Source organism: Ranitomeya imitator, chromosome 4 (genome assembly GCF_032444005.1).
Source record: "Ranitomeya imitator isolate aRanImi1 chromosome 4, aRanImi1.pri, whole genome shotgun sequence".
Classification (NCBI taxonomy): domain Eukaryota; kingdom Metazoa; phylum Chordata; class Amphibia; order Anura; family Dendrobatidae; genus Ranitomeya; species Ranitomeya imitator.
In genome coordinates this window covers 174,955,701-174,980,819 of record NC_091285.1, presented here as the reverse complement: position 1 = coordinate 174,980,819, position 25,119 = coordinate 174,955,701, and the positions used below count along the sequence as shown (strand labels likewise).

At 47.3% G+C, this 25,119-nt stretch overlaps 1 protein-coding gene across 1 annotated transcript in view; it reads left to right on the top strand.

Annotated features, from left to right (window-relative positions):
* The first annotated feature begins 1,942 nt into the window (after positions 1–1,942).
* Positions 1,943–25,119, top strand: part of SH3PXD2B (SH3 and PX domains 2B) — a 238,066-nt gene continuing 214,889 nt past the window's right edge. The window contains exon 1 of the mRNA XM_069764104.1: positions 1,943–2,188. Within this exon, the coding sequence (XP_069620205.1) occupies positions 2,117–2,188 (72 nt within the window). The 5' untranslated portion in view covers positions 1,943–2,116. The remainder of the gene's footprint in view (positions 2,189–25,119) is intronic.

The window sequence follows — 25,119 nt, the reverse complement described above, 5'->3', positions numbered from 1 at the left end:
ATTATTACTTCATACAGCGCTAGATAGCTTAAAAGCCGGTAATTCAATTGCCGGCTTTTGCTTTCTCCTTCCCAAACCCGACATGATATGAGACCTGGTTTACATACAGTAAACCATCTCATATCCTTTTTTTTTTTTTAGCATATTCCACACTACTGTTAGTAGTGTATATGTGCAAAATTTGGACACTGTATCTATTAATTTAAAGGGTTAAATCGCCTAAAAAAAATTGGCATGGGCTCCTGCGCAATTTTCTCCGCCAGAATGGTAAAACCAGTGACTGAGGGCAGATATTAATAGCCTGGAGAGGGTCCATAGTTACTGCCCCCCCCCCCCACCCCCCCACCCCCCCCGGCTAAAAACATCTGCCTCCAGCCACCCCAGAAAAGGCACATCTGGAAGATGCGCCTATTCTGGCACTTGGCCACTCTCTTCCCATTCCCCTGTAGCGGTGGGATATGGGGTAATGAAGGGTTAATATCACCTTGCTATTAATTATGACACCTATCCATTATTAATCCAATTGTCTGAAATGGTTAAAAAACACACATTATTAGACAGTCTTTTAATGAAATAAATACACAGGTTGTTGGAATAGTTTATTAGACTGGTAATCCACATGAAGACCCTCTCTCTGTAAAAAAGGTAAAATAAAAAAGCAATTATATCCCATACCTTCCGATGATCAGTCTCGTCCCACGCTGTAAATCCATCTGAAGGGGTTAACTAATTTTACAAGCAGGAGCCTGCTAATGCAGCTGTGCTCCTGCCAGTAAAACCCCGGGGGAATGAATGGAATGTAGGTCAATGACCTATAGTTACCTTCAGTTGCGGTGAGGCGCCCTCTGCTGGATGTCCTCATATGAACTCGAGCGTGGGAAAATATTCTGAAAAGTTCCCAGGCTCGAGTTCATATATCAAAATAAAACCTCACGGCCAATTTTATTCCATCAATATATGTGTCTTGGTATTTCTTAGTTGTGGGTCTTATGGGGACATGTTCCTCACACGATCGCCGTGACATAACTGTACGTCATTGGGAGGGAACACCTTCATGACCATGGTGTACATCAAAGGTTATAGTGGGGTTAACCTTAGGCAAATCAATAATTAGAAAATGATAAATGTTCGTTCCTGATAATTGGCAAGTCTAAATGTACCCTTATGTAATCGTAACTATGTGGGACTCCATGTCGAATGAATAAGCCAGTCCTTGTTCCTCATCATTTTTAAGTTTTGCACTACGTACTAAAAATAAATTTGGCTTAGGGCATTTACAATAATGAAATTTTATTTTTTTGAGCAAAAAATGTTGGCACAGACGCAATGAATTGTCCTCACTTTGTGCCTGCTGGACGGAAAATCCACAGCGAATGCAAAAAGCGCGAACACCACCAAAGATTCATCAAGATTTTTTTTTTTGCTGGCTTTGATGAGGCGACGTGGTGGAGTCGGACACTCCTGCAGCATTTCTGCACGGAAAAAAGCGCTGCGGATCTGCAGTAAATCCACAACGTGTGCACATAGCCTTAAAAAAACACTACATGGTTAAAAAAAAAAAACACTTTGGCTTTTACTGAAACATTTTTCTCTTGAAACACTGTGTGGGTTTGTCAGCATGAAACAGACGTAGTGTGCACATGCCCCAAGGGTGACAGCCGCTTCAGAGCAGTAATTCTGACTAAATAGGGGGTCAGTCAGTAACTGTCCTAGCCATATTGTGCCTGGGTGGGATGCAGACGTGGGCCGTAGAGGACAGCTGAAGGACTGGTGTTATTAGTAATGTGTGGTAAGACGTGACGCCCCATGGCCTCCCAGGCCCCTAGACTGTCGGCTCTGCGCCCACACCCTGTACTGAGCCAGGACATGAGAGGGTTAACCTCCAGGTAATGAAATCTCGTCCAGCTTTCATCCCACAGCCCGGGCGCAGGACATGAGGGGCAGTGCTGGAGTCAGTGGGCCGCTCCTCCTCACAGGGAGGGAAGAGGCGCGCAGCAGCAAAGAAAGGAGACGAGCTGGGCGCTGAGGCTGGCAACCGTGCCGCTCTGTCCCGCATTGCCACAGCACGAGCCAGATACACAGGACCAGTCGGCTCTGCCCGCTGCCCAGCTGAGCCATGCCCAGGAAAAGCATCGTGCAAGTCTGCGTGCAGAACGTCCAGAAGCGGCGCAGCCCCAACAAGCACTATGTGAGTGGCCATTGTATATGTGGAGCCGGGAGGGGACGTCTGGAGTCAGGGTCCTGGGCTGGGGGGCATTGTTCTGACAGCTGGGAATGGGACTTCCAGTTACAGGGTCCTGGGCTGGGGGGCATTGTGCTGCTCAGCTGGGAGCGAGACGTCTGATTACAGCTCCCTGGCATGGGGGGCATTGTGCTGCTCAGCTGGTTGTGAGACGGCCAGTTACAGGGTCCTGGGCTGGGGGGCATTGTGCTGCTCAGCTGGGTGTGAGACGGCCAGTTACAGGGTCCTGGGCTGGGGGGCATTGTGCTGCTCAGCTGGGTGTGAGATGGCCAATTACAGCTCCCTGGCATGGGGGACATTGTGCTGCTCAGCTGGGTGGTGGTTAGACTGCCAGTTACAGGGTCCTGGGCTGGGGGGCATTGTGCTGCCCAGCTGGGTGTGAGACGTCCAATTACAGCTCCCTGGCATGGGGGGCATTGTGCTGCTCTGCTGGGTGGTGGTTAGACGGCCAGTTACAGGGTCCTGGGCTGGGGGGCATTGTGCTGCCCAGCTTGGAGTGAGACGTCCAGTTACAGGGTCCTGGGCTGGGGGGCATTGTGCTGCTCAGCTGGGTGTGAGATGGCCAATTACAGCTCCCTGGCATGGGGGACATTGTGCTGCTCAGCTGGGTGGTGGTTAGACGGCCAGTTACAGGGTCCTGGGCTGGGGGGCATTGTGCTGCCCTGGTGAGAGTGAGACGTCCAGTTACAGGGTCCTGGGCTGGGGGGCATTGTGCTGCCCTGGTGAGAGTGAGACGTCCAGTTACAGGGTCCTGGGCTGCGGGGCATTGTGCTGCCCTGGTGAGAGTGAGACGTCCAGTTACAGGGTCCTGGGCTGGGGGGCATTGTGCTGCCCTGGTGAGAGTGAGACGTCCAGTTACAGGGTCCTGGGCTGGGGGGCATTGTGCTGCCCAGCTTGGAGTGAGACGTCCAGTTACAGGGTCCTGGGCTGGGGGGCATTGTGCTGCCCTGGTGAGAGTGAGACGTCCAGTTACAGGGTCCTGGGCTGCGGGGCATTGTGCTGCCCTGGTGAGAGTGAGACGTCCAGTTACAGGGTCCTGGGATGGGGGGCATTGTGCTGCCCAGTTTGGAGTGAGACGTCCAGTTACAGGGTCCTGGGCTGGGGGGCATTGTGCTGCCCTGGTGAGAGTAAGACGTCCAGTTACAGGGTCCTGGGCTGCGGGGCATTGTGCTGCTCAGCTGGGTGTGAGACGGCCAGTTACAGGGTCCTGGGCTGGGGGGCATTGTGCTGCCCAGCTGGGAGCGAGACGTCTGATTACAGCTCCCTGGCATGGGGGGCATTGTGCTGCTCAGCTGGTTGTGAGACGGCCAGTTACAGGGTCCTGGGCTGGGGGGCATTGTGCTGCTCAGCTGGGTGTGAGACGGCCAGTTACAGGGTCCTGGGCTGGGGGGCATTGTGCTGCTCAGCTGGGTGTGAGATGGCCAATTACAGCTCCCTGGCATGGGGGACATTGTGCTGCTCAGCTGGGTGGTGGTTAGACTGCCAGTTACAGGGTCCTGGGCTGGGGGGCATTGTGCTGCCCAGCTGGGTGTGAGACGTCCAATTACAGCTCCCTGGCATGGGGGGCATTGTGCTGCTCTGCTGGGTGGTGGTTAGACGGCCAGTTACAGGGTCCTGGGCTGGGGGGCATTGTGCTGCCCAGCTTGGAGTGAGACGTCCAGTTACAGGGTCCTGGGCTGGGGGGCATTGTGCTGCTCAGCTGGGTGTGAGATGGCCAATTACAGCTCCCTGGCATGGGGGACATTGTGCTGCTCAGCTGGGTGGTGGTTAGACGGCCAGTTACAGGGTCCTGGGCTGGGGGGCATTGTGCTGCCCTGGTGAGAGTGAGACGTCCAGTTACAGGGTCCTGGGCTGGGGGGCATTGTGCTGCCCTGGTGAGAGTGAGACGTCCAGTTACAGGGTCCTGGGCTGCGGGGCATTGTGCTGCCCTGGTGAGAGTGAGACGTCCAGTTACAGGGTCCTGGGCTGGGGGGCATTGTGCTGCCCTGGTGAGAGTGAGACGTCCAGTTACAGGGTCCTGGGCTGGGGGGCATTGTGCTGCCCAGCTTGGAGTGAGACGTCCAGTTACAGGGTCCTGGGCTGGGGGGCATTGTGCTGCCCTGGTGAGAGTGAGACGTCCAGTTACAGGGTCCTGGGCTGCGGGGCATTGTGCTGCCCTGGTGAGAGTGAGACGTCCAGTTACAGGGTCCTGGGATGGGGGGCATTGTGCTGCCCAGTTTGGAGTGAGACGTCCAGTTACAGGGTCCTGGGCTGGGGGGCATTGTGCTGCCCTGGTGAGAGTAAGACGTCCAGTTACAGGGTCCTGGGCTGCGGGGCATTGTGCTGCTCAGCTGGGTGTGAGACGGCCAGTTACAGGGTCCTGGGCTGGGGGGCATTGTGCTGCCCAGCTGGGTGTGAGACGGCCAGTTACAGCTCCCTGGCATGGGGGACATTGTGCTGCTCAGCTGGGTGGTGGTTAGACGGCCAGTTACAGGGTCCTGGGCTGGGGGGCATTGTGCTGCCCTGGTGAGAGTGAGACGTCCAGTTACAGGGTCCTGGGCTGGGGGGCATTGTGCTGCCCTGGTGAGAGTAAGACGTCCAGTTACAGGGTCCTGGGCTGCGGGGCATTGTGCTGCTCAGCTGGGTGTGAGACGGCCAGTTACAGGGTCCTGGGCTGGGGGGCATTGTGCTGCCCAGCTGGGTGTGAGACGTCCAATTACAGCTCCCTGGCATGGGGGGCATTGTGCTGCTCTACTGGGTGGTGGTTAGACGGCCAGTTACAGGGTCCTGGGCTGGGGGGCATTGTGCTGCCCAGCTTGGAGTGAGACGGCCAGTTACAGGGTCCTGGGCTGGGGGGCATTGTGCTGCCCTGGTGAGAGTGAGACGTCCAGTTACAGGGTCCTGGGCTGGGGGGCATTGTGCTGCCCTGGTGAGAGTGAGACGTCCAGTTACAGGGTCCTGGGCTGGGGGGCATTGTGCTGCCCTGGTGAGAGTGAGACGTCCAGTTACAGGGTCCTGGGCTGGGGGGCATTGTGCTGCCCAGCTTGGAGTGAGACTTCCAGTTACAGGGTCCTGGGCTGGGGGGCATTGTGCTGCCCTGGTGAGAGTGAGACGTCCAGTTACAGGGTCCTGGGCTGCGGGGCATTGTGCTGCTCAGCTGGGTGTGAGACGGCCAGTTACAGGGTCCTGGGCTGGGGGGCATTGTGCTGCCCAGCTGGGTGTGAGACGTCCAATTACAGCTCCCTGGCATGGGGGGCATTGTGCTGCTCTACTGGGTGGTGGTTAGACGGCCAGTTACAGGGTCCTGGGCTGGGGGGCATTGTGCTGCCCAGCTTGGAGTGAGACGGCCAGTTACAGGGTCCTGGGCTGGGGGGCATTGTGCTGCCCTGGTGAGAGTGAGACGTCCAGTTACAGGGTCCTGGGCTGGGGGGCATTGTGCTGCCCTGGTGAGAGTGAGACGTCCAGTTACAGGGTCCTGGGCTGGGGGGCATTGTGCTGCCCTGGTGAGAGTGAGACGTCCAGTTACAGGGTCCTGGGCTGGGGGGCATTGTGCTGCCCAGCTTGGAGTGAGACTTCCAGTTACAGGGTCCTGGGCTGGGGGGCATTGTGCTGCCCTGGTGAGAGTGAGACGTCCAGTTACAGGGTCCTGGGCTGCGGGGCATTGTGCTGCCCTGGTGAGAGTGAGACGTCCAGTTACAGGGTCCTGGGCTGGGGGGCATTGTGCTGCCCAGCTTGGAGTGAGACGTCCAGTTACAGGGTCCTGGGCTGGGGGGCATTGTGCTGCCCTGGTGAGAGTAAGACGTCCAGTTACAGGGTCCTGGGCTGCGGGGCATTGTGCTGCTCAGCTTGGTGTGAGACGGCCAGTTACAGGGTCCTGGGCTGGGGGGCATTGTGCTGCCCAGCTGGGTGTGAGACGGCCAGTTACAGCTCCCTGGCATGGGGGACATTGTGCTGCTCAGCTGGGTGGTGGTTAGACGGCCAGTTACAGGGTCCTGGGCTGGGGGGCATTGTGCTGCCCTGGTGAGAGTGAGACGTCCAGTTACAGGGTCCTGGGCTGGGGGGCATTGTGCTGCTCAGCTGGGTGTGAGACGGCCAGTTACAGGGTCCTGGGCTGGGGGGCATTGTGCTGCTCAGCTGGGTGTGAGACGGCCAGTTACAGGGTCCTGGGCTGGGGGGCATTGTGCTGCTCAGCTGGGTGCTGGTTAGACGGCCAGTTACAGGGTCCTGGGCTGGGGGGCATTGTGCTGCTCAGCTGGGTGCTGGTTAGACGGCCAGTTACAGGGTCCTGGGCTGAGGGGCATTGTGCTGCCCTGGTGGGAGTGAGACGTCCAGTTACAGGGTCCTGGGCAGGGGGGGCATTGTCCTGCCCTGGTGGGAGTGAGACGTCCAGTTAAAGGGTCCTGGGATGCCACCCGCATTGTGCTTCCCAGCCAGTAGGGGGGTCGTCAGGATACAGGGCCCTGGGCTGAGGGGCATTGTGCTGCCCTGGTGGGAGTGAGACGTCCAGTTACAGGGTCCTGGGCAGGGGGGGCATTGTGCTGCCCTGGTGGGAGTGACATGTCCAGTTACAGGGTCCTGGGCAGGGGGGGCATTGTGCTGCCCTGGTGGGAGTGACATGTCCAGTTACAGGGTCCTGGGCTGGGGGGCAGTCCCTGCTGGGACCCAGCAATAGCAGCTTCTATAGCACATGTACATAACCCAAGGTGAGTGGCACATGCCTTCTACACGATTCTTATTGGGGCTGATTTCAGCATCACTCCATGTACATTTTTATGTCATCTGGTGTCTGTAGATTGCACAGATATCTAATGAAATTGCTGCACAGGCGGCAGTCGCTTATTGACAATCGCTCAATGTAAATATGACTTTATGTGTGACAGAATAATCCTTATTGCAGATTAGAGCTGGCACCTATTGGGTAGCGGCTTCTCCCAGGGCAGCTGGATGTGGCTAGGGAATATGTAGAGGTGAAATTGTGGCTGGATACAAGATGGTGGGATATACATGGGCATCGGTTGTCTAGAGAGGTCGCTGGAAAGTGACTGGTTCTCTACCCTGGAGAGTCACTGACGTGCAGCTCATTAGTCTTCGGCCGCTGCAGGGTCCGATCCGAACAATTTGATTTGTGACAAAGCGCTCACCACTTCCACCACTGTAAGGCGGATCAATAATGGAAAGACATTTAACAAGGATCCTCGGTATAATTGACTGCTGGTTTACATTCTGGTACAGTGAGGTCATATTTTACAACCACTTTACCAACTCTGGTAGAAGGAATTGCATTATGAGTAATTCCCTTGTATGCTGTTATTGGAGTTGCTACCTTTATGGGCAGCTTTATAAAGAGCCTGTGCTGAGGCCCAGTATGTGTGCAGCAGTCACTCTGCTTCTTCTCAGTGCTGTACTTTATTTATCTATTAAATGAATCGGTGACATTGAGTCTATTACATCTAGGAGTTAATACTGTGCCTTCTGTAGTCTAGGTCAGACCTGGCTTGTCACTCTCCACAGGGAGAAACATCACCCCTTAGATCTTAGTCTGAAAGCTGTGACTTGCATCTATTTGTGCACGCAATTTTGCCTCGTGCTGTACCCTAAATTTGCCCATGCAGCTCTAAGTACCCTATATACATGCATACTTGCCTGTATTTTCAGTGGGTGAAGGCAGGGCTGTATATCGAAATCATGGGGCTCATAGGAAAAGTCCTAATTGGACCCCTTTGCCTCTAAAAAAAAATATATATTTGGAGGAGTAGGAAGAGCCATGTATAGGTCCAATCACAAAAGGACATGCCACCCAACTTTTAAAAACAGGGAGAGGGACTCTGTTGTGGCACGAACACAATTTTGCTCCTACCTAAGTCCCTTTGTGTTCTCACCAAATATAATAACCCTCTCATAGCCCCGATATAGTATGTTGTAAAAAAAAAAAATGTACCTCCCAATACAGAATGAACACACTACAGTGCTCCTAAAAAAGTATGACCCCCAAAGTGCCACCACCAAAGCATGATTCTGCCACAGACTGCAAACACAGTATGATGCCCCCACAGTGACCTTATAACACAGTATAATGTCACCGCCCTAAAATCAGTGTAATGCCCTTCAACATGGTATGATGTATCCATGGTACCCTGACATATAGTATGATGTGACCACCTAAGTATAATGTCACAGCCCTAAAATCAGTGCAATGCCCTCCAAAATAGTATGATGTATCCATAGTTCCCTGACAGAGTATGATGCCCCCACAAGAATCCCACGGACACTGTGATTGCCTTCACAGCCCCTTCCCACACACAGTCCCCCCAGAGTAGAATGGTCCCCAGAGCCCACCTCAGAGTATAATGGTCCCCACAGTATGATGGCCACCACTGCTCTCCCCCCCAAGATATAATGGTCACCGTAGCTCCCCACATAGTATAATGGCTTCCAGAGGCACCTCAAACAATAAGATGCCACTACAGTCGTCCCACCAACGGTATAATGCCCACACCCACAGCCCCTCAAACACTGTATCATGGACCCCACACAGTATTATGTCCCCCTCACCTAGTATCATGGCTCCTTAGTTTCCTTCCACAAATATTGGCATTACAAAAAAATTAAAATCTCCCCTCACCCCATTCCCCTTATGCGTTGCTCCAATCCGTGTGGGCCAAGGCTCTGTGCAGTATACATCTAGTGATATCATCTCGCCTGTTTTGCTGAGATTTGGAGCTGCACGCCATTGGGCATTATGCGTGGTCTGCAGCTATTAGCGTACACCACTGGGTATAGGTGCTTATCTTCCCCAGATCAATGTTCAGCAGATCCAATTCTCCTTTTCCCTGGCATAATCTGTCAGGAGAGTGAGTTGGGAGCCTTATCATCATACGTTAGTGGGATAGCCCTGTGAAAATTGGCTTAAAGAAAACTGTATTTTCTGCGGGGCATTTGTTTATACACAGCAGCCAGTTTGATCCCAGTGAGCTGCAGTGGATGGTGGCCCGATTCTAACGCATCGGGTATTCTAGAATATGCATGTCCACGTAGTATATTGCCCGGCCACGTAGTATATTGCCCGGCCACGTAGTATATTGCCCGGTCACGTAGTATATTGCCCGGTCACGTAGTATATTGCCCGGTCATGTAGTATATTGCCCGGTCACATAGTATATAGCACAGCCCACGTAGTACGGTATATTGTCCAGCCACATAGTATATTGCCCAGTCACGTAGTATATTGCCCAGCAGAGCCACGTAGTATATTGCCCAGCCACATAGTATATAGCAGAGTCACGTAGTATATTGCCCAGCCACATAGTATATAGCAGAGTCACGTAGTATATTGCCCAGCCACATAGTATATAGCAGAGTCACGTAGTATATTGCCCAGCCACATAGTATATAGCAGAGTCACGTAGTATATTGCCCAGCACCGAGCCACATACAATAGAGACTTAAAAAAAAAATAAAATAAACATATACTCACCTATAGCCCGTTGAAGTCCTGCTATACTTACCATCCGCCGCCTTTCCCGCTCTTCGGGACGCTCCCGGGATCGCTCCATTGCAAGCGGCAGCTTGCGGTCCCAGGTCTGGTGTGAGCAGTACCTATGATGACGTCGCGGCAGGTCCTTGTCGCACACCAGCCCTGGGATGGGCCCGGAAGCTGCCGCTTGCAATGGAGCGGTCCCGGGATCGTGGCGAGGAGCGAGAAAGGCGGCGGAGGGTGAGTATAGCAGGTATTTTGTTTTTTTAAAATTATTTTTAACATGACATATTTTTTCTATTGATTCTGTCTAGGCAGCATCAATAGTAAATAGTTGGGGACACACAGGGTTAATAGCAGTGGTAACGGAGTGCGTTACACCGCGGGCCGTTACCGCTGCCATTAACCCTGTGTGAGCGGTGAGCGGAGGGGATTACGGAGCGGGCGCCGGGCAGTAGGGCAGGGACTAATCGGACTGTGGCCGTCGCTGATTGGTCTCGGCAGCTGCCTGTCATGGCTGCTGCGACCAATCAGTGAACGAATAACCGTGACAGAAGGACAGACAGACAGACGGAAGTACCCCTTAGACAATTATGTATATAGATGGGCCTTAATACAGACAACTAAAAGATTTCCAATACAGTGATATTGATGACCTCCATCAGCGCTCTCGTTGATCAGCTGTTACGAGCGCCTGCAGCGTTTTTGTGCTCTGTACTCAGTATACATCCATCTATTGTCAGAGTTGAAGACATCTCATCGGTGGAGGTGCTGGGTGTCAGGCCCCATCAATCTGATATTGATGTTCTCTTCTGAGAAGAAGTCATCAGTATCATTTAGTGATGAGTGAACGTACTCGGATAAGGTCTTACCGAGCATGCTTGGGTGTTATCCAGTATCTTCGGCGTGCTCGTACATTATGTTCGAGTCCCTGCGGCTGCATGATTTGCTGCTGTCTGAATGCATGTGAGGATTGCAACCTCCACATGTGTTGTGGCTGTCTAAGCACGCCCAGATGCTAGGATAAGATGTTATCCGAACTTGTTCGCTCATCATCACTAGTATTGTATTTGAAGACTCCTTTAAAACAAAGCCAGGCTGCTAATTCTAAAGGTCAATTTTCATTTTTTTGTTGTTGTAAATATTGAAGTATAGCGTGGCAAACCCCAAGAAAAATACAACAAAGAGACATTGATGAGAAAATACTGCCTAAAGGAATTTTCCAGGATCGAAAAAAATATGACTCAGTGGGGTGTTAAAATTGAAGCCATAATAAAGTATAAAGTGCAATGGATTGTGATACGCTGGTGTTTATTTGTGATGATTGTTGTGCTGTGATATTTTGTAACAAGTTAATGCAAGTTTTTATCTGTTTACAAAACATACAGTGTAGATTCCTGGATTTGGCAGCCAGGAGCTTTGCCCTCAGGACATTGATCTTAGTGATCGGCTGCTTCTGTTTGAACTTTCATTTGGTTTTTAGACTTGCGATACTTTATAGTGCCCTCTGCTGGATACCTGGTAAACCTGTAGTGAAAAATTGCATCTTCAATGAAATACCAGCACACTCTTATTGTAGTGTTATATATTCTGTTATAAAATAATTGACAAAATGTGCATATATAGTAAAATCACAGATTCTTTGTGTTCATAGAATGATAAGAGGAGGAAAATAGTCAAATGTTTTAAGAAAAATGTTGTATTAAAGGGGCGATGAAATACCTATACCCTTTATAAAAATCTATCTGCGATCACTTACAGGTGCTACTCACAAAATTAGAATATCATCAAAAAGTTAAATTCAGTTCTTCAATACAAAAACTGAAACTTATATATTACATAGTCATTACAAACAGAGCGATCTATTTCTAGTGTTTATTTCTGTTAATGTTGATGATTATGGCTTACAGCCACTGTAACTAAAAGGGAGTACAACCCCAATATTTTAGGAGTTTGTATGTTTGCTGGGTTTTCCTCCTGGTACTCTGGAATTTAGATTGTGCCGATAATGTCTGTAAAGTGCTGTGGAATTGATAATGCTATATAAATTAGTAAAATAAAGTAAAGAAAAAAAAGCACATATAGGGAATAACAGGATAGAGTGAAGTGTAAGGCATTTTATAATAAAGAGAAATACAAAAGTGGTTAGGGCTTAATGATACGTACTTATAAGGCTACGTCCCCATGGTCCGTACTTGGCAGCGCTTTGGACGCAGCACATGTCCACTCTGTCCAACGTGCTGCCGGCTTTTGAACGCAGGTGATTCCGCATGTGTTCATTGAACTGTGTGGAATAATTGCTCCCAATACATTGGACTGGTGATATATATCTTGATCTTCGCAAGATAAATAGACATGCTGCGGTCTGGAAAGATGTGCCGCATGTCCGTCTCCGCAAGGAAGCCGGAGGCGTCCGTGCACGCATAGTGGAGATTGGATTTCTTGAAATCCCATCCACTATGCTGTAACATCTGGCCGCTGCGGGGTGGATGTGCGCAGTGTCCAACCCGCAGTGTTTAGTGACCGTGGAAAAATACCCTAAGGGGCGTTATAGATATTGGACAACCCTTCAAAAGTAGGGCTGTAACAGGTACCTACGCCCCCCCTAAAAAAAAAACTTATAATGGGATCTTGATGTCTCAGGACATGCAGGACTCTTGCTTCCAGTCTGTCCCATTTCTTCTTTTCCTTTCTTTTACCATTGATCTGCATTACAAGATTATTCTTATCTTGAGCTTTTATGGCATACACACAGGGAACCCAAAGCTCAAGAATGAGCTCTCTCTATTGACTGCAATACGACTTCCGAAATCTAGAGTTTATTGGATGCTTATTAAATGCATGCTGCTTTCTTACGCCATCACCTATTTTGGATGCTTTTAATAAGGATCAAACTCTGGATTTTGCTATACTTACTTGTGCTGACTGACACGGGTGAAAGCGCGCTCTTAGAAAAGAATCTGAAGAAATGCCTAGTTGGAGGGCAAGCAGAGATTTCACATACTGCTCATCAAAAGCAACAAATGTGAATATTTCTGCCATAGAGTAACCCAGTGCAAAAAAAGAAAAGCATGGCAGAATCCAGGCAGCTCAAGGATTTCTACAAAGTATTTGCCATAACTCAATTTATTTTGCGTAAGTGACAGATCCTCTTTAAAGTGATTTGTCTCGTGCCGTCATTTTTTCCATCTTGTCTGTATGATCAGCAGTGGGACCTTCCATACATATTTCTAACACCACTTGTGATACTGCAGCCTCTGACAAACGGCTGATCATCTCAGATCGCTCAGCACCTACAGAACAGACCAAAAGTTTGGACACACCTTCCCATTTAGAGATTTTTCTATATTTTCATGACTATGAAAATTGTACATTCACACTGAATGCATCAAAACTATGAATTAACACATGTGGAATTATATACTTAATGAAAAAGTGTGAAGCAACTGAAAATATGTCTTGTATTCTATGTTCTTCAAAGTAGCCACCTATTGCTTTGATGACTGCTTAGCACACTCTTGGCATTCTCTTGATGAGCTTCAAGAGGTATTCACCAGGAATGGTCTTCCAAAAAACTTGAAGGAGTTCCCAGAGATGCTTGGCACTTGTTGGCCCTTTTGCCTTCACTCTGCGGTCCAGCTCACCCCAAACCATCTCGATTGGGTTCAGGTCTGGTGACTTTGGAGGCCAGGTCATCTGGCGTAGCACCCCATCACTCTCCCTCTTGGTCTAATAGCTCTTACGCAGCCTGGAGGTGTGTTTGGGGTCATTGTCCTGTTGAAAAATAAATGATGGTCCAACTAAACGCAAACCGGATGAAATGGCATGCTGCTGCAAGATGCTGTGGTAGCCATGCTGGTTCAGTATGCCTTCAATTTTGAATAAATCCCCAACAGTGTCACCAGCAAAGCACCATCACACCTCCTCCTCCATGCTTCACGGTGGGAACCAGGCATGTAGAGTCCATCCGTTCACCTTTTCTGCGTCACACAAAGACACGGTGGTTGGAACCAAAGATCTCAAATTTGGACTCATCAGACCAAAGCACAGATTTCCACTGATCTAATGTCCATTCCTTGTGTTCTTTAGCCCAAACAAGTCTCTTCTGCTTCTTGCCTGTCCTTAGCAGTGGTTTCCTAGCAGCTATTTTAGCATGAAGGCCTGCTGAACAAAGTCTCCTCTTAACAGTTGCTGTAGAGATGTCTGCTGCAAGAACTGTGTGTGGCATTGACCTGGTCTCTAATCTGAGCTGCTGTTAACCTGCGATTTCTGAGGCTGGTGACTCGGATAAACTTATCCTCAGAAGCAGAGGTGACTCTTGGTCTTTCCTTCTTTGGGCGGTCCTCCTGTGAACCAGTTTCTTTGTAGCGCTTGATGGTTTTTGCCACTGCACTTGGGGACACTTTCAAAGTTTTCCTAATTTTTCGGACTGACTGACCTTCATTTCTTAAAGTAATGATGGCCACTCATTTTTCTTTACTTAGAATTTGTATTATGGCAAGAAAAAAGCAGCTAACAGTCTATTCAGTAGGACTATCAGCTGTGTATCCACTAGACTTCTGCACAACACAACTGATGGTCCCAACCCCATTTATAAGGCAAGAAATCCCACTTATTAAACCTGACAGGGCACACCTGTGAAGTGAAGACCATTCCTGGTGACTACCTCTTGAAGCTCATCAAGAGAATGCCAAGAGTGTGCAAAGCAGTCATCAAAGCAAAAGGTGGCTACTTTGAAGAACCTAGAATATAAGACATAATTTCAGTTGTTTCACACTTTTTTGTTAAGTATATAATTCCACATGTGTTAATTCATAGCTTTGATGCCTTCAGTGTGAATTTACAATTTTCATAGTCATAAAAATACAGAAAAATCTTTAACCCCTTCCCGACCTGTGACACAGCGTATGCGTCATGAAAGTCGGTGCCAATCCGACCTGTGACGCATATGCTGTGTCACAGAAAGATCGCGTCCCTGCAGATCGGGTGAAAGGGTTAACTCCCATTTCACCCGATCTGCAGGGACAGGGGGAGTGGTAGTTTAGCCCAGGGGGGGTGGCTTCACCCCCTCGTGGCTACGATCGCTCTGATTGGCTGTTGAAAGTGAAACTGCCAATCAGAGCGATTTGTAATATTTCACCTAAAAAAATGGTGAAATATTACAATCCAGCCATGGCCGATGCTGCAATATCATTGGCCATGGCTGGAAATACTAATGTGCCCCCACCCCACCCCACCGATCGCCCCCCCCCCAGCCCCCCGATCTGTGGCCCGCTCCCCTCCGTCCTGTGCTCCGCTCCCCCGTCCTCCTGTCCGCTCCCCCCGTGCTCCAATCACACCCCCCCGTGCTCCAATCAAACCCCCCCGCACTCCGATCCCCCCCCGTGGTCCGATCCACCCCCCCTGCACACCGATCCACCCCCCCTGCACACCGATCCACCCGCCCGCACACCGATCACTCTCCCCCATGCTCCGATCCCTCCCCCCCCGTGCTCCGACGCCCCCCCGTGCCCTGATCCCCCCCCCCCCTTATACTTACCGATCCTGGCGGGGTCCGTCCGTCTTCTTCCCCGGGCGCCGCCATGTTCCAAAATGGCGGGCGCATGCGCAGTGCGCCCGCCGAATCTGCCGGCCGGCAGATTCGTTCCAATGTGAATTTTGATCACTGTGATATAATCTATCACAGTGGTCAAAATAAAAAAACAGTAAATGACCCCCCCCATTTGTCCCCCATAGATAGGGACAATAATAAAATAAAGAATTTTTTTTTTTTTTCACTAAGGTTGGAGTTAGAACTAGGGGTAGGGGTAGGGTTAGGGGTAGGGTTAGGGTTTCGGTATGTGCACACGTATTCTGGTCCTCTGCGGATTTTTCCGCAGCGGATTTGATAAATCCGCAGTGCTAAACCGCTGCGGATTTATGGCAGATTTACCGCGGTTTTTCTGCGGTTTTCACTGCGGTTTTACAACTGCGATTTTCTATTGGAGCAGTTGTAAAACCGCTGTGGAATCCGCAGAAAGAAGTGACATGCTGCGGAATGTAAACCGCTGCGTTTCCGTGCAGTTTTTCCGCAGCATGTGTACAGCCATTTTTGTTTCCCATAGGTTTACATTGAAATGTAAACTCATGGGAAACTGCTGCGGATCCGCAGCGTTTTCCGAAGCGTGTGCACATACCTTTAGAATTAGGCTATGTGCACACGGTGCGGATTTGGCTGCGGATCCGCAGCGGATTGGCCGCTGCGGATCCGCAGCAGTGTTCCATCAGGTTTCAGTACCATGTAAACCTATGGAAAACCAAATCCGCTGTGCCCATGGTGCGGAAAATACCGCACGGAAACGCTGCGTTGTATTTTCCGCAGCATGTCAATTCTTTGTGCGGATTCCGCAGCGTTTTACACCTATTCCTCAATAGGAATCCGCAGGTGAAATCCGCGGTAAATCCGCAGGTAATACGCAGTGCCTTTTACCCGCGGATTTTTCAAAAATGGTGCGGAAAAATCTCACACGAATCCGCAACGTGGGTACATAGCCTTAGGGTTAGGGTTGGGTTGGAATTAGGGTTGTGGTTAGGGTTAGGGGTGTGTTGGGGTTAGGGTTGTGGTTAGGGTTACGGCTACAGTTGGGATAAGGGTTAGGGGTGTGTTGGCGTTAGAATTGAGGGGTTTCCACTGTTTAGGCACATCAGGGGGTCTCCAAACGCAACATGGCGCCACCATTGATTCCAGCCAATCTTTTATTCAAAAAGTCAAATGGTGCTCCTTCCCTTCCGAGCCCCGACGTGTGCCCAAACAGTGGTTTACCCCCACATATGGGGTATCAGTGTACTCAGGACAAACTGGGCAACAATTACTGGGGTCCAATTTCTCCTGTTACCCTTGAGAAAATAAAAAATTGCTTGCTAAAACATCATTTTTGAGGAAAGAAAAATGATTTTTTATTTTCACGGCTCTGCGTTGTAAACGTCTGTGAAGCACTTGGGGGTTCAAAGTGCTCACCACATATCTAGATAAGTTCCTTGGGGGGTCTAGTTTCCAAAATGGGGTCACTTGTGGGGGGTTTCTACTGTTTAGGCACACCAGGGGCTCTGCAAACGCAACGTAACGCCCGCAGAGCATTCCATCAAAGTCTGCATTTCAAAACGTCACTACTTGACTTCCGAGCCCCGACATGTGCCCAAACTGTGGTTTACCCCCACATATGGGGTATCAGCGTACTCAGGAGAAACTGTACAACAACTTTTGGGGTCAAATTTCTCCTGTTACCCTTGGGAAAATAATAAATTGCAGGCTAAAAAATCATTTTAGAGAAAATAAAATTTTTATTTTATTTTCATGGCTCTGCGTTATAAACTTCTGTGAAGCACTTGGAAGTTCAAAGTCCTCACCACACATCTAGATTAGTTCCTTTGGGGGTCTAGTTTCCAAAATGGGGTCATATGTGGGGGATCTCCAATGTTTAGGCACACAGGGGCTCTCCAAACGTGACATGGTGTCCGCTAATGATTGGAGCTAATTTTCCATTTAAAAAGCCAATTGGCGTGCCTTCCCTTCCGAGCCCTGCCGTGCGCCCAAACAGTGGTTTACCCCCACATATGGGGTATCAGCGTACTCAGGACAAACTGGACAACAACAATTGCGGTCCAATTTCTCCTATTACCCTTGGCAAAATAGGAAATTCCAGGCTAAAAATCATTTTTGAGGAAAGAAAAATTATTTTTTATTTTCATGGCTCTGCATTATAAACTTCTGTGAAGCACCTGGGGGTTTAAAGTGCTCAATATGCATCTAGATAAGTTCCTTGGGGGGTCTAGTTTCCAAAATGGGGTCACTTGTGGGGGAGCTCCAATGCATAGGCACACAGGGGCTCTCTAAACACGACATGGTGTCCGCTAACGATGGAGATAATTTTTCATTCAAAAAGTCAAATGGCGCTCCTTCCCTTCCGAACCTTACCATGTGCCCAAACAGTGGTTTACCCCCACATATGAGGTATCAGTGTACTCATGAGAAATTGCCCAACAAATTTTAGGATCCATTTTATCCTGTTGCCCATGTGAAAATGAAAAAAATTGAGGCTAAAAGAATTTTTTTGTGAAAAAAAAGTACTTTTTCATTTTTACGGATCAATTTGTGAAGCCCCCGGGGGTTCAAAGTTCTCACTATGCATCTAGATAAGTTCCTTGGGGCGTCTAGTTTCCAAAATGGGGTCACGTGTGGGGGAGCTCCAATTTTTAGGCACACGGGGGCTCTCCAAACGTGACATGGTGTCCGCTAAAGAGTGGAGCCAATTTTTCATTCAAAAAGTCAAATGGCGCTCCTTCCCTTCCAAGCCCTGCCGTGCGCCCAAACAGTGGTTTACCCCCACATATGAGGTATCAGCGTACTCAGGACAAATTGGACAACAACTTTCGTGGTTCAGTTTCTCCTTGTACCATTGGGAAAATAAAAAAAATGTTGCTAAAAGATAATTTTTGTGACTAAAAAGTTAAATGTTCATTTTTTCCTTCCATGTTGCTTCTGCTGCTGTGAAGCACCTGAAGGGTTAAAAAACTTCTTGAATGTGGTTTTGAGCACCTTGAGGGGTGCATTTTTTAGAATGGTGTCACTTTTGGGTATTTTCAGCCATATAGACCCCTCAAACTGACTTCAAATGTGAGGTGGTCCCTAAAAAAAATGGTTTTGTAAATTTCGTTGTAAAAATGAGAAATCGCTGGTCAAATTTTAACTCTTATAACTTCCTAGCAAAAAAAAATTTTGTTTCCAAAATTGTGCTGGTGTAAAGTAGACATGTGGGAAATGTTATTTATTAACTATTTTGTGTCACATAACTCTCTGGTTTAACAGAATAAAAATTCAAAATGTGAAAATTGCGAAATTTTCAAAATTTTCGCCAAATTTCCATTTTTATCACAAATAAACGCAGAATTTATTGACCTAAATTTACCACTAACATGAAGCCCAATATGTCACGAAAAAACAATCTCAGAACCGCTAGGATCCGTTGAAGCGTTCCTGAGTTATTACCTCATAAAGGGACACTGGTCAGAATTGCAAAAAACGGCCAGGTCATTAAGGTCAAAATAGGCTGGGTCATGAAGGGGTTAAATGAGAAGGTGTGTCCAAACTTTTGGTCTGTACATCAAGCCTCTAAATTTCCTGGAGGAAGCTGCCTCTGGCCAGACGTTGGCTGTGCAGTGGCCGAATGTCTAGGAAGCCTAATCCCCTCTGATTTAATCTGCTACGATGAAAACCCTAATATTTATAAGCACGGCAGTACTGAGCAGCCATTCCATAGATGAGAACCTTTATCATGCACCTCAGACGCTATTGATCACTTTGGCATGACCCTGCAGACAACCTGTGCAGAGACATAGGATTACGACCTGCCATTGAAGTGCTACAGTAAAGAGGCCATCCTACATAAGTCAAAGATGAAAGAAATCCCTGTCCATCTGTAACTCGGAATGTCTCCATCTGTGGCTGACAGTCTATTGCAGATAGTGTGTGTGTGTCGGCTGCTCACTTTGAGGCTTTTCGTGCATATTGCAGATGTTCCCTCAGGGAGCGACCTTCCCATCCAAAACGGTTTTCTTGTCCTCTCTGATACAATCTTGTCATTTATCAGGTCTCATAAGCCTACGTTCATTATGCAAGTACTTCACATGATAGTCGATATAGTTATAGTCATAAAGTCATTCTTTATGCTCTTGGTGTATTGTGACCCAGAGCTGCGCACAGATACCTGTCTATTCATATTCCATAATGCAGTGTTGGGTACTACACTAAATCATAGGTGAGATATTTGCATTGTCAGCAGATTGCTGTGGAGCGCATGTACACAGAGCATGCTCTGGGCTAACATCAGACAAGCAGGGCATGCTTGCAGATTGGCAAATATACATCTAGAATTTTGTGTGCAGACGTTGCTATAATGCAGTCATCCTAAAGATTAGTGGCGGGTCTCCGCTCATGGACCCAACCGACTAAAATTCGGGAGCTGGAGCAAAAATTGAAACTCTCATTCCTGTCAATGTTTTGGCTGTCCTAGATAAATTCAATCTGAGCTTACCTATGCATTTGTTATTGCTCTGATTCTGGCTCATAGAGAAGTCACCCATCACTTCCTTTTTTCTATTTAAGTTCTACACATCTTACGGGAACTGCTGTAAGATCATAGGACCAATTTAATAATGCCACTGAGGCTAATACTAGGAAATCAGTAAGACATATCCTGTGTGATCATAAGTGACTCAGCCATGTGCAGACCTCAGGCCAGAGCTGTAATTACAGAGCTAGACGGTCATTAACATCATGTCATTTCCCTTATCTTATACTTTAATTTCGGAACAACGGTACAATGCACGGTTCAAACACGGCATTGTATGGATACAATTATAAGATGAGCTAATAATCACAACAAAGCACTATGATCAACCTGGGCACAACTATGCTGTTTCATACAAAACACAAAAGTAGACCGTATGGACAGAGGTCAAAGGGACAGTCTGATGAATAGAGCCCTATGGGTAATGCGCACAGAGCCTTAGCTGTCACCACCGCAACCAGATGGTATGTGTTTGTGAATCCTTATTCACAAAGTGCAGTTAAACATCACCCTACAGCATGCCTTGTTTATGACCCTTTTTTGAATGTATCCTGATGGTTTCTGCAGGTCACCGAATACTACCATAATAGTATTGTGGATGAGATGCTCGCTGCAGAAAAGATCTGCCTTGCAAATTGTGCGCCTGCAAGGTTGATTACTAGTAGTGATGAGCTGATAAGGTATTATCTGAGCACACATGTGCTCACCGAGTTACTTCGGCGTGCTTGAATACTATGTTCGAGTCCCCGCTGCCTCATGTCTTGCAGCTGATCGACAGCCACAACCCATGCAGGGATTGCCTAACAAACAGGCAGCCGTGGGGACTCAAACATATTTTTCGAGCACGCCGAAGTCACTCAGCACCGGAGCATGCTCGGATAACCGCTTATCTGAGCACATTCGCTCATCACTACTTACTACAGTATGCCAATTTTTACTGAAATTTTTTATGCTGATTTTTGACTACATCAAAGCGGGTATTAATCAGCTTAAGGAGAAAGATACAAGCCCCGGTGTCAGAAATATAACGCAGTCCGTTAACGCAGCCATTAAGCCCTATGTCGGACGTATCGCTAGCACACGCCCAAAATGCTGTTATTGAGTGACGGACCCTGGGACGCGGGCTGCAGCATTTCTGGGTCCATCACCGCTAGCGCAGATAGAGCATCTGTTAGCTCTATCTGCGCTAGCGTAATCACATTTCGGCACTTGCATTAACGCATGTGTTGAACGGGCTGCTTTAACGCAATGTGAACTTAGCCTTCGATAAAACATACCATTACCCAGACAAACCCAGCAGTAGTCAATGGTACACCTTTGTTTCCTTCACATCAGTTATGCATCTTGTACATTTTGGACATTAATTCCTATTTTCTGCTCCTAAAAGGATAGACACACAATATTCCTGAATACAAGTGTGAATACAAGCTACTTTGTTTTGTTAACCTAGAGCTTCTTCTGACTGGTTCCCTTTAGTTGGTCAGTCATAGTGAGATGGCTTGTGGCAAAATCAACATACTCCCAAAGGAGGAATACATCCGATCTTGGATGCAATGTATCCTCCACTATTGGTTTTAGCTACACTAGTTCCTTCCCTTCTTAGCCCCAGACTATGCTATGAAACACAGTGTACTAATGTTTAGATGAGTAAATGGTGAAACATGTTTCCGCTGTGATATGCACGAGGGAATTAAAGCACATGACTCCACTATGACATGAATGGGCAAATAAGGGCACTTTCACATAGTTTTTGACAAAGATGAATAGCTTTCACTGCTTTTTTCAAAGACTAAATTGAGGCAGAAAAAGAAACACTCATACACAAGAAATGCATCACAATTTGCAAAATCTCACGAAAACACTTGTATTTTTATGATGTGTTAATGTAGAATATTCAACCTTAAAAAGCCACATTAAAAAACCCACAAAAACTGTGAACATACCCCTAGCATATATTTACTAAATCTGAGTTAAGAAAGGTGTAAAACCTCTTTCTTTTTGTGTCCAGTTTTGGCATTTTGAAGATGGAATTTTTTTTTTTCATTACATTTGAGTGGTAAATTTGGATATTTTTCTAATTAAAATTGACATGACACTTTATTTAAAAAAAAGCACCCTATAGACTATAGGCATGTTTTACCATTAAAATGATTGGAAAGCTTTTTGTGCTCACTTTGAGGATAGGTTCACACAAGCAAGTAAAGAAATTGTTCAGTTTCATCAAGACAAATTTTTTTCACACTTGTCATACAATCCATATGCAATCAGTTTTTCTTACATCAGTATGAATTAATCATTTACAGGAATATTTACAGTTTCCCATATTACAGAATTGCAAAGTATCTGTAAAAATCAGATGCTATACTGTGTCTCCTTATGTAATTCGAATTTTTTGGCGCACTCATAATTGAATGTATGAGTCTAGTTTTATTTATGGAAGAAACTACTGCATGCTGATTCGGTCAGTAAAAAATATTCACTCATCTGTACTGCCCCATTGAATAAAATTGGTCCAAGTGATGTGTTTTTTTTTCACGCACAGCACTCAGACCAAAAATACAGTCATGTGAACAAACCCTAAGGTTATGTTTTTCTTAATTTGTGGGAAAAGTATTATGTCACTTCCAAGCAAATTTTGCATGGAAATTTAGTTCAAGCAAAAACAATAAAAAATTAAATTCATGGTTTGTGTTATGTATGTACGGTATATATTTATCATCATTTACACTTGGGTGGACCCGCCAGGTTTACTAAGAGGAAGATGCTTCAGGACACTTAAGCGTTTTGTCCTGAAGTTTCTATTCTGAGCAGTGGAGACACGGTGGGACAGCGAGTGCTCTAGTCCGCAGGCCTGAGATCGCATGGACATTATAGCAGCTGTGACTTCTGAGCTTCCAGGGAGAACTAACGCCTCCTGTGGCAAGCACAGAGAGGAGGTAACAACAAGCTTAGTAATCTGACCCAGAGCAATGAGGTATGTAGTGCGGTGACCCGATTGTCCCAACCTGGATTCTTCAAGATGTCTCTGATGGTTCAGCGACGGTCAATAGAGGTGATCTGTGTTCTTCCAGCTGGAGCCGTAGTCTCCTAAGCTGACATCCTGTAGAATGTTTCTGACTGTGTCTTTGTAAAATCTGGACTCTCCTTTATATAGATCACACCTGTTGTCCTTCAAGCCATCATCCAGAGATCAAGAGAAAGGTGTGATTAAATTAACTCACATTGTCTGAGTATTTAATCAATCTGCATAGATCTGTCTTGTCTCTTATGCAGGTCAACAAGCCACAGAACCCCAAGGGCAAGTGGCTGTACGGAGCATCTTATGGGGCCATAATGTTTGTGCAGCACTATATGGGGCAGTGACTGTATGGAGCATCTGTATGGGGCCATAATGTTTGTGCAGCACTATATAGGGCAAATATGTCTATGGAGCATCTTATGGGGCCCTTATTACCCTTTATGCAGGATTATATGGGGCATATTTTAATATGGAGCATCTAATGGGGCCCCTCAAACTTTATGGAGCATTATATGAGGCTCCTGATTCAATATGGATATTCAAAAACACTTAACCTACTGATGTCTCAATTAATTTTACTTTTATTGGTATCTATTTTTACTTTTGAAATTTACTGGTAGCTGCTGCATTTTCCACCCTAGGCTTATACTCGAGTCATTAAGTTTTCCCAGTTTTTTTTTGTGGCAAAATTAGGGGGGTCGGCTTATACTCGAGTATATACGGTAACTGGATTTGCGCTGCTAGGTTTTTTTTGTTTTTTTTTTATAAAACTCCGGGGTCAAGTGCCCGCCCCCCCCCTTCCAGCAGGGACTGTGTGTGTGTGTGTGTGTGTGTGTGTGGGCACCATTTTTCCGTTCGCCTCAGGCAGCAGAGTGGCTAGGTTCACCCCTGACCCCAACATTGGTCAATCCACATATTAAGCAAACATCTATTGTTGGTTGTTTTTGATCAGCTGTTTTTTTTTCAAGCGTTTTACCATAGGTTTTGCATAATCTTATTTTACGGTCATTTTTTTTTACTCTCGGTTCAATGAAGAATGCTCTTGTGGTTTTAAAGTGAAAATGCGCACATTTTTTGAGCGTTTTCTGAGCAGATGATGCCTGAAGAATGGTCAGGACTCTTCTTTTAGCTGATTGGTATCTTTTGAAACCCAAACTAGTTAAAAGACGCTCAGAAGCCTGAACATATGAAGAGCAAGTCGTTTTTATGTAGAAATGCATATGATCATTCTTTTGAGTGCTTTCTGCACACTGTATTGCGAGTCTCCATCTTTTAATTTGAGTAGAGCCATCCTCTAGTCATACATTCCAGGCAGAAGCCATGTCTTACGGACATGTGAAGTTAAAGTGAACCTGTCATGTGAAAAAAACACAGCGTTTTGAACCTGCCTCGGTCCTGCATAAAGAGTCCCGATGCTAGGAGGAAATTAACTTTATTCCTCCCGGCAGCACTCTGTGATTTCAGTCAACGCTCAGTGTATAGAGAGTGGCCACTTGAACTCTGCCTCTGGCACTGACTGATGGCTCACTCATCATTAGGGCTGGATGTCAGTCAGTAACTGAAACCAAACTAGGGCCACTCCCATGTCTGAACGCCGAACACTACCTAGGGGAATAAAGATAATTTCCTCCCAGCAGGAGGGCACTGCTGGTGCAGAGATGGTTCAGAATGCTATTAACCGGCAGATTAACCCCATATATGTAGGTTAATGGTGTTTCTTCAAGTGACCGGATCCCTTTAGCTGAGAGATTATTGTTTGGCTTTATTTGTGCACTGCACATGCCGTGATTCCAAACAGACAGGGGGAATGAAATTCAGTGCACAGATGAAGCCTAGGAAGATTTATCTACGGATTTCATCCTTTACATTTCCAAGAATGGAGTATATTTGTGAAACTATTCAAGAGCTGTATTTCGGGTTGACAGTGATTGTGTGCTTCCTGTATGTGGCTGATAAATGTTTGCTGTGACAGCAGGTTTAAGACTATAAATCCAGAATGCCTCCAGCCGCAGAAATGTTACATACGGTTAAATAACAGTTGAGTCAGAGTTGTGCTGTACAAAAGTTATGGCCAAGTGGCAGTCCTTGTCCTGTTCAAGCAATGTCAAGCTTTGGGCCGCGCTCTCTGTGAAAACTGGCATAGAAAATTCTGATGAGGTGAAAAATACAGAATAACAGTTACTGGCAACATAATGGATAATATCCTTTGCCTATTTTCTTATTCTCGTGAAGAATCCGTCTTTTTGGTGTCCAACTTTCTTGTATGGTTCTAGTTTAATAAACATAGGTGAGCAAGCGA